The 12,614-nt window shown below is 39.9% G+C and overlaps 2 protein-coding genes across 4 annotated transcripts; one reads left to right on the plus strand and one right to left on the minus strand.

Moving 5' to 3' along the window:
• The first annotated feature begins 239 nt into the window (after positions 1 to 239).
• Positions 240 to 5,617, plus strand: slc35a1 (solute carrier family 35 member A1). Of its 2 annotated transcripts, XM_072361722.1 has the most exons (8): positions 297 to 407; positions 639 to 819; positions 1,995 to 2,154; positions 3,394 to 3,546; positions 3,641 to 3,707; positions 3,879 to 4,055; positions 4,136 to 4,270; positions 4,809 to 5,617. In XM_072361722.1, the coding sequence occupies exons 1-8, from the start codon at positions 401 to 403 to the stop codon at positions 4,934 to 4,936; spliced, it is 1,008 nt and encodes a 335-aa protein (XP_072217823.1). In that variant the 5' UTR covers positions 297 to 400; the 3' UTR covers positions 4,937 to 5,617. The 2 variants fall into 2 exon arrangements, with proteins under 2 accessions (XP_072217824.1, XP_072217823.1); XM_072361723.1 differs by lacking the exon at positions 639 to 819 and having other exon boundaries at positions 240 to 407.
• Positions 5,618 to 5,724: 107 nt separating this feature from the next.
• Positions 5,725 to 11,790, minus strand: rars2 (arginyl-tRNA synthetase 2, mitochondrial). Of its 2 annotated transcripts, XM_072361720.1 has the most exons (20): positions 11,656 to 11,790; positions 11,450 to 11,523; positions 11,262 to 11,364; positions 10,490 to 10,573; positions 10,297 to 10,397; positions 10,153 to 10,208; positions 9,787 to 9,870; positions 9,623 to 9,699; positions 9,309 to 9,467; positions 9,098 to 9,204; positions 8,327 to 8,422; positions 8,120 to 8,180; positions 7,773 to 7,849; positions 7,545 to 7,669; positions 6,880 to 6,947; positions 6,694 to 6,803; positions 6,340 to 6,435; positions 6,186 to 6,260; positions 6,014 to 6,077; positions 5,725 to 5,826 (listed from the first exon to the last, which is right to left on the minus strand). In XM_072361720.1, the coding sequence occupies exons 1-20, from the start codon at positions 11,689 to 11,691 to the stop codon at positions 5,740 to 5,742; spliced, it is 1,740 nt and encodes a 579-aa protein (XP_072217821.1). In that variant the 5' UTR covers positions 11,692 to 11,790; the 3' UTR covers positions 5,725 to 5,739. The 2 variants fall into 2 exon arrangements, with proteins under 2 accessions (XP_072217821.1, XP_072217822.1); XM_072361721.1 differs by lacking the exon at positions 11,656 to 11,790 and having other exon boundaries at positions 11,262 to 11,360; positions 11,450 to 11,524.
• Positions 11,791 to 12,614: the final 824 nt, after the last annotated feature.

Here is a 12,614-nt window from a genome sequence, read left to right on the forward strand (position 1 = left end):
CTGGACAAGTTGGGGCAAGACTGACCTCAATTGATCCAAGAACCTTTTGCGGTGGTCATGTGAATAATTTGTTTTGAATGTTGGGTTTAGGCCGGTAAATTCTCAACATTTAATTAGGAACATATACATTTTTAACACAACAGAAATATAGTTAACTATACATCATATAAGAACGACTATCGGCTTTAATTAGACAACTTCCGGAGCAGGGAAAACAAACGGACCCCACGCCTGCGCTGCATTCTGGGAAATGAAGGAAACCAGAATGGATGTGCTGTTGGTTAGTTGGTTAGCTTACCTGGGTTAACTGTGGATCGGTCTTTTTCTTTGTATATGGCACGTAGCCGGAGCAGGGTAACTAAATTCGTTGCCACTTGGACGGATACAAAGCAGAGCGAAGATGGCCGGTATTTATTTACTTATTTATTTAATTTTACCACAGGCTAATGCTAGCTGGCGTAACGATTTGAGTGTCTGTACCATTAGCCCGATTTGGAAAAACGTACAAAAAGAAAACTACAAATGTATTCGTCTCACGTAATTCAGTAAAGCACTAAAATCTACAGTGGTTGAATCTTGGTCGTTAAATATTAAACGTGTGAATGCAGTGGCTACATTTTCACCGTTTTTCTCCACAGAAAACGTGAGTGTGATCTTCAAACTTTACTGCCTGTCAGTAATGACACTGGTGGCAGCTACATATACAGTGGCATTAAGGTACACACGGACCATTTCATCAGGGGATCTGTACTTCTCCACGACTGCAGTGTGCATCACTGAAGTCATCAAATTAATACTGAGTCTGGGGATGCTTGCGAAGTAAGTGTTTTTGTCGTATTTGATACACTGTTGTGTACACAGAGGCGAATGAAAGGATAATGTGTAATATGACTTTAACTAATGCTTGATTTAATTATGGTCACACTTTAGTCAACCAGTGAGTCATTAATTTCATATATTGGTTATTGTTCAGTCCCAAAAATCTAACTCAAAGCCACTTATTTTTCAATAGTTGATGTTTTGATTAAAGTGGCGAGCATTGTCAAATAGTCATTGCCTATAGGTGTTCACGTAGGTTGAGATCTGTGTTTGCATCATTTTCATTTCCATCAAGCCATTCAGCGATCTCCAATTCCCTTTGGATACGTCCTTGTCATCCTGAAAGAGACCCCTCACCATCAGCTTTGAAATATTTTATCAGATCATCAAATAAAGTCAATTCCTCACACCACGCCAGCAAAATGTTTCCAAAGAACATCACAGAACGACCGCATCACTTTCACAGGATTGTTGTTAAAACTTTACCTTTAAAGAGGAGTAAGACTTTAAAAAAGCTTAAATGTGTTCCTTGGAAAGCACACCAGAGTGGTCTCTCAAGGACCCTGCACATTAACCCATTCAGATCTAAGGTTTTGTTTTAAAAGAATCCTCTAAAACCTTGGGATGTTCTGAAAAATTAAAAACCACTTAAACAGACAAGTGGAATTAAATCACCTTGAACTTTTCCAAAATTAGTAGTTGTGGCTTGAAAGGTAAATGCACCCTTATGTTGCATCAGGTTTCAAACAACTAAAATTATGTCAGATTTGTTCAGTTCCGTTGTCTTTTGTGGCAGGATTTGATACTTTTCTTTGATTGCGATAAACCTTTTGATGTTGGGGGTCAAACCAATTGCGGGTGATGAAGACACAATGAACACATATGGGTTTGAAATTCCTGAAAAGTTTATATCACACATTTCATTGAACCAACCCCTGGAAAAACTGATCTGCAGATAAATCGGGGTACGTTTGCTTATGTCATAAAAAAGTCTTATTTTTGTATTGCTCGTTACATACATATTTAATTAATTTTTAATTCATAAATGCACTCTGGGTAACTTTCTGGTTCAGGTTCATAAGCTGGAAGCATGTTGCTATTTATCTGTTATCAAACGCTTGTAATATGAACGTTCAGGAGCAGTGGTTCAACTTCTGTTTTTTAAACATTCCCAGAGAGACGGGAAGCCTCGTCAGACTCAAGGACGTCATCGAGGAGCACATCTTCTTCAGCCCAAAAGAACTGCTGAAGCTGAGCGTGCCTTCAATAGTGTACGCAGTCCAGAACAACATGGCTTTTGTTGCGCTGAGTAACCTCGATGCAGCAGTATATCAGGTATGACCCAAATTCTGTTTCTCTGCTGTTGAGATAAAAGCATATACAGTAAATTCCAGACTATAAGCCGCTACTTTTTTAGTTTTTTCCTTTTTTTTCATGCTGCCAAAAATATTTTGCCTTGCAACATTAGACCAATAAAATGAACGAATAGTTCACAGTGATCCAATGAAATTGTTCGATAAATCAAACACGCTTACACTAAATTCTTGTAAATCGGTCATTTGCACTCACCCTCAACATGGAAAACATACAAAGAAATGCGTAAGATGCAGCTTTTAAATTAAAGGCGATTAATCTGAGATGAGATTGTGAGAGCGACAGCAAAGAGACTGAAGTAAGCGACGAAGTTCTGAGGCTGTTTGGACACTGAAGAAGATGACTTCGTTTTAGTGCGCAGGAGGAAGATGAAGAAGGCGATAAATGACTTTTCCTGGTAGGTTACTGTTTTTTTTTTTTTTACCAGCCGTGTTACAGGCACTGTTAAAAAAAAATAATTTACACCATGTATTTGTGTGTTACCGATAGGTATTTAAGTTAAAACTTTACAGGCACTGTTTGGGAAAAAAAGCTTTTCCAGTATGTATTTGTTTAAGTTACCATCCGCATTTAATTAAACGTTCAAAAATCCTCACGTGTAACATCTTTCTGTGAAAATATCTCATATTACAATGTGGACACCTGCGGCCTATACAAGTACAAAATGGATTTTCTTTTTAAAATTAGAGGGTGCGGCTTATATTCAGGTGCGCTTTATAGTCTGGAATTTACAGTACACAAACAAAATCAAAACCCAGAATCATTTCTTTGGAAAGCCAATCGTGGTCAGGTGTGTCCCATTTCCTCTTTTCTAACCTTAAAGATTGAAACCTGAACCTTTTCCTATTTAAAGATAATTTGTCACATGCCACAGAGATTTTAGTGATAGGTGATCTCTCTTACTTTTCACTCTTAATTTGATCAGAAAAAGACCTGACTTCATGGCCACCTTACACCAAACAACAAAGATGACTGTAGGGCTCCATAACTCTGGCAAACCTCATCAGAATTTTATGGGAATAAAACAGTAAAATCGCTTCAAAAATCATTTGGTGTGAGGTGGGCATTAGTTAAGTTAAGAGGACTGTGGCATTAATTTGCTAAAATGTTCTGTGATATGTTCAGTGTTTGTATTATGTGTGTAAATCAACTTGTTGCAACTGTTGAGCTGTCAGACTTGATCTGTGTCTTGTTTTACAGGTTACTTATCAGTTGAAGATCCCGTGCACGGCCTTGTGCACTGTTCTCATGCTGAATCGCTCTCTCAGCCGGCTGCAGTGGTTCTCAGTTTTCATGCTCTGTGGCGGTGTGACACTCGTCCAGTGGAAGCCTGTGGAGGTCACTAAAGTTCAGGTAGGGGGGGCATATGTTTCACCTGTCCTTTGGCAGTTTTCACCATCTGATCAGCGGCTCACAGTTCCTTTTTTTTATTTATTTTTTCCCCCAGATTGAGCAGAATCCCTTTATCGGGTTCATTGCTGTTGCTGTTGCTGTCCTCTGCTCTGGATTTGCAGGTAAAATTATCGATGAATTCTGAGAACCAGGTGGTTTCAGCTTTTTGTCCAGTACTTGTTCATCTATGAGACTGTGACAATAAAGAAAGAAAACCCTCTTCTAAGGAACCCTTTATGTGCACTCAGGCATGAAGTTGTTTAATGGAGTTGTATTTGTCCTCTTTAATTGAGGTGTGTACTTTGAGAAAGTCTTGAAGAGCTCAGATACATCTCTGTGGGTGAGAAACATCCAGATGTACCTTTCCGGCATTGTGGTCACGCTGATTGGCGTTTACATGAACGATGGAGACAAGGTCCTGGAGAAAGGCTTCTTCTTTGGTTATACACCCTGGGTGTGCTTTGTTGTATGTAAGTATGACCGAACCTGAGGATGATTTTGGATGAGTCTTATTTTGCTGTGGCTAATTCTGCTGTCTCTGTGCTTCCAGTTCTGGCCAGTGTTGGTGGCCTCTACACATCAGTGGTGGTGAAGTACACAGACAACATCATGAAGGGCTTCTCTGCTGCAGCTGCCATTATTCTATCAACAGTTGCATCTGTCTTATTGTTTGGACTGCAGATAAGTACGTCTGTTTGTAGGCTCATTCAACACATACAGTAGATAACTGCTGTCTGGACTGTCGAGTAATAAGTAACTCTTTTAATGTGTCGTTAAGCGATGGGCATTTTTATGCTAAAAGTACGTTGGTTTGAACTAACTTTGTGGGCTCTGTTTAATAACCAGATGCCTGTCCGTTTCGGACAAAACTCATGATAAGAATCACAAAAGGTTCCGTAAAACTGAAATCACTTGCCTGGCTGGAACGGATTATTATGTTCTTTGGTTGGTGTGCACACACGAGCCACAGTGGTTTCAGCAAAATTGCTGAGAACTTCCTATAATTCTTCTACAAGATAATTAAAGTTTTAAATGTCAAAATGTTCATGAAAGGGGCTGTGCAGTCTGATACAAATGGAAACAATAGTTAATTAATGAGGAGTTAGAATGGATTTCAAGCAGGTCAGCTCAACTTAACTTTGCAGAAAATTCAATTCAATTTAGTTTTATTTATAGAATCCAGTTCTAATCAATTTATTTGTCATGCTTTCCCTCTGTTGCAGCAATCACATTTGCCTCTGGAGCAATCCTTGTGTGCATTTCCATTTACCTGTACGGACTTCCAAAGCAAGACACATCCAAACTGAGCCGGCAAGACACAGAATCCAAACAGAAGCTGATGACTGTGTGAGTCAAAACTCACAGCAGAGGAGCCTCTAACGCAGAACCAGGTCTGCGTTCGGGTTGTGTTTCCTGGAGAGCTACAAAAGCTTGTGCACTGGAGGGGATTAGGGAGCCATTTTCCAGATGAACACAGAGGTCAGTTCTGTGTTCAGTCAAGATCAGACGACGGTTTCTGTTCTACTCTCACGTATGATCTGCTTCCCCCTTCACCCACATGGCATCGACGACGGTGCGGTGAAATAACCATACATGAGGTTTTAAGACGGTCTGATTTTGGAAATCTTTCAGTCAATGACGGTTTTGAAATGGTCCTTTCTAGTTAGCTGCTATTGATATTTGTAAGTAATCTGGGGCAATCGAGGTGGTCTTCAATTCATATTTAGCATATTTACTGGTAGTAACAGACCTTTTTTTACCCTGAAGCCTTTGTATCTGTTATAGGAGACTTTTTTTCTTTGTTAATCAATATTTAATTTGTACTGAAATGTGCAATGTGAGTGTTTTAAGTCCAAATGACATTGGTAACTCTGAATGTACTCACGGGAGAACAGACTTGAAAAGACGATGCATGTTATAATGTTTCTAATATCTTTCCGACTTGTCTTTTTTTTCTTTTTCCCAATCACTTCTGTGTTGATTTGTATGCTATTTTAAAGCTTTTATTAAATCTGAACAACCATGACAGAAATTAAATTTTTGCTTTATTTTAAAAATATAAGGCTCTGTATTTACAGGATCATTTCATGGTTATGGTGAGGAACAAGAGCAGTCAAAGACAAAAACATTGCTAAAAAATTATTGCAGCAATCTTTACATTTTATTAACCGGTATGATGCCCAGGATCCTCATCCCATTGGCCAGGACCGAACAGGCTCCGCTAAACAGTCGTAATCTTGCCTGTAAGAGCACTTTCATTAGTGGTGTACTATTTGAACACAAGCATACCTGACATTAAAGACTATAATTTCCCTTTGAGTTAGTGGAAACACTGTAAAAGGTCCAACTCACTGTTACTACATGTCAAATATGGGTGCAATTAAAGTAAAAAAACTAAATAAGTGCATTAAAGGGCTTTGCTCTCTACCTGTGCAACATCCTGCGGGCTTCCTTTCACTGGCAGCTCTCTGTGTGCTGAAGCAATTAAGTGGCTGTATGGCACAAAACAGAGAACACAAAGTGTAAACTGTTATTAAACCATCTACTAACACCAACTTTAAGCCTGAGTAGCAGAGGACAAAGCCCTCACTGTTCCTTACCACAGCTTGAGTAAAAAGTTGACAAGGTGTTTGGGTTGCAAATCCTGGGCTGACTGATACAACACCTCATCATAACTGTGGACAAGCGCACAAGATTTGATAAATCTGGAGTAAATATTGACAAAACTAGCAGACTGTAAAGAAGTTTGCTTACCGGAGAAGGTGCTGGAGGATGATTATGCTCGTCTGCTCAAGTAGGAGGGAAGGGTGGAACGTAGCTGCCTCCATACCTTCATTCCTCTGCATTAAACTACAGCAACCGTATTACAGTTAACATGTGAACTACCTGTGCACAAGTCCTGTTTTCCATTCTGAAAGACTATAAATACTTTGTGGGTAGGTTTCAAGTTTGATTGCTGAGTTGAGTGCGAAATTTTAAGAGGACTTGCTTTTGTGTTTTGTGATGCTTTTGAGTTTAAGACACTGAAATGTGACCTCAAACAATCAAAAAGACTGACTGAAACCAGCACTGACAGAAAATCTTTTTTAGTAACTAATGGATACAGACCTGCAGAGTCGAGCATGTGTGTACTGTAGGAAGACGCCCGTGTCGCCCTGAGCCTGCAGGATCCGGTCCCAATCAAACTTGTAATCTGACTGCAGGGGACCTTTGAAGTCCTGAAACAATGTCACTATTAAAAGTCATTCTACCGACAATGTGCAGAAAAAACCAACCAAACCGAAGAGGACTCACCTGGACTATTAGGGCACTGACTCCCACTTTCTCTGCCGTGTCCTCTGGGTTTTCCAACTTCTTCGTAGCTGTGGAAAAATTGTAGTTTCCTTCAGTGTCCAAATACAGGTCCATTACACCCACAACGTGTAGTTTTCTCTTGTCTTCTTGCGCTCATTTTCTCATCAAAAAGTGAATGAGATGAGTGATTCCCTCATTTGTTTCTGCTCCTGTGGTAACCACAGTGGTTTTGATAAAGGAATTTCTAATGTGTCAAGCCCAAAATGATCCCAACCAACAAATATGCATCAAAGAAGTGTCGCTTTTGTCAACATTTAGACAGCGAGCCGCAAAGCACCCAGAGTCGTCGCTTGCTAACAGGATGCTGCTGCTAATTAACTAAACAAGAGACGGCAAACAAAGTTCTTCCAGGAGTCAGTAACTTTGTGTACTAAGTAACTTCTTAGTACAACTCTTCTCACGCTGCTCTGGAATAATTGCAGCATGTTATGAAATGCAGTCACCTTACATTAGGATGAAATGTGGCACTTCTTGATAAATAGATAACAAACAGGACTGTCGGCACTGATACTTTCATTTTTTTAAGGTAAATAAGGTTTTATGTAGGTAAATTTTAGCATTAGTAAAACACGCAAATGCGTGCGTGTGCTGAATGAAAGTTTTACTGTTTGACTGGCTCATGTTGTGGAGCATCCTCGCCCGAGCTTCGTCCAGCACGTCCTCCAGAAACACCACCTCACCAATCCTGGTCTTCATGCCCTGAACCAGACCAAAGGACACATGGCGACACCTGCAAACAGTAGTTCTATTCAAATACTGACACCGATACACTTGATTAAACCGGTTTTTCAGGTTTGCAGATTTGTCGATCAACAAGATATAATTCTGGTTACCCATCAGACCAAGAATGTCCCATCGAGAGCAGGATCTGGAACAACTGAGAGAAGTGATGCTCTTGACTTTTGTCGGTCTGAAAAAAGTAGAAGAACAAGTTCATAAAGGTCTGAATCACCAGTTCAACACTGACTAACAAACCCAACAACTGTGAACAAAAGGAAGAAACCAAAGATTTGAAAAGTTTAATATAGAAAAGAACAGAAAATTATAATAAATGAGATGAAAACTGTCAACAAGACACATGAAACTGCTTCCATTATCAACTCTTTGTATGGAGCCGCCATAAAGTTAATTACAGAAGTGTGACTGTAAAATAGGCCAATAAAAAAAAAAGTGTCCTTACCACATAAATCATCTCGTCAAAACAGTATTTCTCCTTCCGGTCGATAGCTGCCGCGATGTCCCTGAGACAGAAAATGCTAAATAAGTTGCCGCTGCCTCGATGAGACAAAGTGACGTCAGAGGGAGAACAGCATAAACACGCTGAAGACATAAATACTGATCCTTTGAACAATATTTGGTGCCGACTGTAACTTCTGTGCGCCCCGACCTGGTGATGTAGAGAGTTGTGCCGTCACTGCGGAGTAACGTACAGACGCTGCTCATGTCTCCATCAGGGGAGAGATCAACAACTCCGGTCCCTTTCCTGTCAACACAAAGCAAACAGAACCCCACAGCAGATGTGGACTCAGGCTGGCTTTTGGGTTATTGAGCTGCAAGGACAACTTTATCTCTGACTTTATGGATTAACATAAATATCTGTTATTTCCTCACCATTTTTATTGAACTCTGCACTTAAGACTTAACGATCATAATCTTATATATAGTTATAGGTGTATCTCATATTTAAGGGGCTATAATCAGCATTTTTCAACAATGTATAAAATGAAAAGACTGCATGTTGTCACTGTAGAAAGTCCCTTAAAGCGAAGTACTAGCAGTGTCCACAAAGCACTGGCTCTTAAAGACTCCCTTACAAGAAAAGAACTTTTCTCAGTAAATACAGAATCAACAGATTCCTTATTGATGTGGCTCTACTGTAAAATATCCCATACTTAAGTGAACTTGACCTCAAAGACTGGTGTTTTTTCCCCTGTTTGAGACAAACCGGTGTGTGACATCACAGTGGGTTTGTCCATTGCTTATATGCAGACTGATTTAATAACAATGAACTGAGTCACTTTTACAGACATTCAGATCCATGGTGTGCATACAAACGTCATCACAGTTCAAACCTGTCTACATGCAATGTAATCTAATCCTGGTGCATGCAAGTGTTCTTCTGTCCTACACGTGTTTATTTATCACAGCAGTTACATACTCTGAGGTTTTCAACAGTCCTCGGCTCTGCAGCTGCCGCACCACCTCCTGAGCTTGATCTTGGTGAAAGGACTCCCCGCTGTAAACGTCAAAGTGGACCCCTAACCGCTGGAAAGATTTGAAAAGTATCTCCGTCACACATTACCACAGCATATTGTCATAATTCACAAGCCTGTATGTCACAGATTTCCTGACCGTCTGGGAGGCCGCACCTCGTAAATATGCCGGTATTCCTTGACCGTGATCTCTCTGAACTGTTGCCATAACGACACAGCCTGGCTCTCATGCTGCTCCAGCTGTCTAAAGAAGTCTCTTGCAGCCTGCTTTGTGTCCTCATTGTGCTCTGCTTCCTTGTTCACTCGAACATAAACCTGCAAGACCAAAACACGACGCTAAACTGCTAACCCTCAGCACTGTTAGAGAAAAGTCAGCATTTATTTTCTATCAGCATTTAGAAAACAGAAATACTCAAATCACCAGAAGATGAGAGCAAACAACAGACTCTTTCTCCAAAATGAAACATCACCTCAAACAAATGCTGTAATGGATTTTCTTTTAATTTTTCCACACATCCGAATTGGCCAAACCCAGCTCCCAGCAAACCTGAAATTCAACGTAGGTTACTGATTTTGTCAGTTCAAGTCACGCATAGTGGACACCTCAGCAGCATATGTTGCACAGCTTTCTTACCGAACTGCATGCCCCAGTCTCCAAGGTAGTTCATTCGAATAACATCGTTTCCAAGGGACTGTTTCAGGTTAGCAATGAAGTTACCTGGAGATGGAGACGGAGCAAAACTAAACTTCACTGTAAAGCTTTCAATTGATTTTCAAAGATTAAAACAGAAAACATTTCTTCTAGTTTTTCCACCTTACAGAACTGCCAATTATTTTTGAATATCTCTCATTTATTTGAGAACAATGAAACTTGTTGCCACAGATGGGTGCTTGATATACTGCGCAGGCCAGATTTTAATCGTTCAGTCTTTTGCAGACAGCGCAGCTCACATGCTTGTTAATCTATTTATTTTCTTTGCCACAGGCTTCGCCAACTCACCGATAATTGTAGAGCGCAAGTGTCCGGCGTGGAATTTTTTGGCGATGTTTGGCGAGCTGCAACATACCGACACATGAACTCATAATACTGAAGATTTATGCAGTATTACATAAAAAAATAAAACACACATATAATCAAACCCACCTATACTCCACCAACGTTGTTCCCCTCTTCAGAGAATTAAAAAGTTCACTATCCAATCCAAACGTGTCACCGCCCCCTTTTCCAAATGGCTCCAACAATTTCTGGAACAACCAGAGAAGAAAGATGATCATCACAGAAGAAGCAGTGGAGACTTCTTCCCGTCACTGTGGGCCGAGTGTCTGCACAAACAAACCTCGGCGAGAAGCCTGCGATTGACTTTAAAGTTGATCACTCCACGTCCAGCAGAGATGTCCTCCACCACACTGTCCTGCTTCAACTGAAAAACACAGCGTGGTTTACACGTTAGGCGCCATGCTTCCTCTAATATTGACGAACGAGCCATGTGAGCACTTCAAACATCAACAAAGTACACCCCATAACCACGATATGGGAGCAGTAACCTTCATAAAACTTGTGTTTCCAGCTACCCAGTGAGAATCTGCCACTCTTTTTTTGTTGCAACATGAATATTTTGGGGAATTTAGCCTGTCAAAACAACTAAATTTACCTCACAGGTGATGGATGTAGTCACAGTTTGGCCTTTGATGAATTATGAAATATCAAAGACAACCTGTGGCAACTTAAATGTGCTTTGGGTCTCTTGGTGGTTTTTGTATCTCCATTTAGTCAGAATGCATCATCCCATGGCCATACCACTTCCCTTTGTGCCATTTTGGTATCTCTTCATGGTCATTGTCCATGTCAGTGACAGTTCGGTCAAGTTGCAGCTTTCAATAGGAAGTTTGTGTGCCTTCGTAGCAATATTACCTTTTTTCATGGTCATTTTCCAAATATTTATTTTATTTTTTACAAATAAGGTGATTTTTTTCCATTTGAACACAATTAATCCGTTAACCCAAGCTGTGTTTACAGGTTGTGAGAAAAAAAAACAAAACAATGATTTGCATGCATTTTACATCTGCTCTTCAGGTCTGTGTCCATATCGTTTGCATGATGAATCTGACCTGAGAGGCCAAGGTTTCTGTCTGCAACTGAATGTCTCCACTTGATGGTAAAATCTCCATGATTCGTAACGCGCTGAGTGACAGTTTGAAGTCAGCAGCCTGCCTGAGGAGTACAAGATCAGAAACCTTCATGATGTCAGTGACAGAACATGCATGTCATCGTTGCGAACAGCATAATCAGACTTAACTGCTTCTTCCTAACGTTGACTGCAGTCAGAGCTGGTATAAACACATCTTCAGGCTGCTGTAGCGTCCTCCCCAACTACACATTAAAGAAAAACAGCAAAACATGTTAAAGATCGTAGCTGTGCCTCCAGTGAGTCCATGTTTCTAGTAACAACACGTTAGCTTTAGCACAGCGGTGTCTAACTGTCGGGACTTTCAGCTTCTTTACCTTCGCAGCAATACTTTTTCTAAAGAAACACGACATCCTTCTTAAACACACCAACGGATTTTAACGCTAAAACTTCGTTAAAAAAGAAGACAAATCTTCCACGACCCGTTTCACATTGACATAGTTGCTGCACGACTGCTTCCGCATCGTTTGTCCAATCACCTGCTTCGCTCCCGAACAGCGTCAGCCATTCAAAAAAAGGTTTGTTCGATTTCTCTCCGCTCCTCCCGAAGTGAGTGTTTTTTATTGTGCGGACCTCGAAACCTGTTGTTTAAGAACACATTAAAGTAAAAACTGCAAAAACAAATTAACAAAAAGCTTGATTTTACGAGGTAATTTTTTTTATACAAAGTGTCAATAAATTCGTTATCTCTATAAGAGATGGGCCGCACACAAGAATAAACTAGTTGGCCATTATAAATGCTTGATATTTTCAGATTTAAATAATTATGATAAATAAATACAGCTAAATTGAGTTTGTTGATTTTATATAATATAGACAGACAAATAGAAGTAACTATTCATTAGCTGATTCAATTCCAAAATCCCACTTTATTGAAAAATCACAGCAAACCCAAACAGACATTTGTGTAAAGAGTTTATTTTCTTTACTTTTACTTCAAATCAAAGCCCCTTTAAACCTATTGCAAACCAAAGTCATTAACAAAGTAACATTTTAATACAGTGAACTAAAATAAACCTATAAAAACAAAACAAAAAGAGAAAAAATACAGTGTATACAAATGTACAAATGTAAAAGCAGTAATCACTGGTACAATTTATACAATGCTGAAAAAAAGCCAAGACAACTGTTCCTGGAGTCCAGTCTGAAAGCTGCCTTCATTCAATCGTCAATGTCCAATCCCTTTTTCAAAAAGTACATACAGAAAAGCTGCATAACTAACATCCTCAGTGGAACAACTAAATTAAAACAAAGGCCAAATGTGTGGTGGCTGTCG

The sequence above is a fragment of the Leuresthes tenuis genome, unplaced genomic scaffold, assembly GCF_036924035.1.
Source record: "Leuresthes tenuis unplaced genomic scaffold, fLeuTen1.0.hap1 SCAF_13, whole genome shotgun sequence".
Taxonomy (NCBI): domain Eukaryota; kingdom Metazoa; phylum Chordata; class Actinopteri; order Atheriniformes; family Atherinopsidae; genus Leuresthes; species Leuresthes tenuis.

What these genes read in the sequence shown, in the direction of transcription:
- slc35a1 (XM_072361722.1), top strand. An exon ending in CCTCTGCTCTGGATTTGCAG is followed by an intron (nt 3,708 to 3,878) that starts GTAAAATTATCG and finishes TCTTTAATTGAG; the next exon opens with GTGTGTACTTTGAGAAAGTC. An exon ending in CTGGGTGTGCTTTGTTGTAT is followed by an intron (nt 4,056 to 4,135) that starts GTAAGTATGACC and finishes CTGTGCTTCCAG; the next exon opens with TTCTGGCCAGTGTTGGTGGC.
- rars2 (XM_072361720.1), bottom strand. Translation starts at nt 11,691, where the DNA reads ATGTCGTGTTTCTTTAGAAAAAGTATTGCTGCGAAG. An exon ending in CTTGCGCTCTACAATTATCG is followed by an intron (nt 9,871 to 10,152) that starts GTGAGTTGGCGA and finishes CTCCATCTCCAG; the next exon opens with GTAACTTCATTGCTAACCTG. An exon ending in AGACTGGGGCATGCAGTTCG is followed by an intron (nt 9,700 to 9,786) that starts GTAAGAAAGCTG and finishes GTTGAATTTCAG; the next exon opens with GTTTGCTGGGAGCTGGGTTT.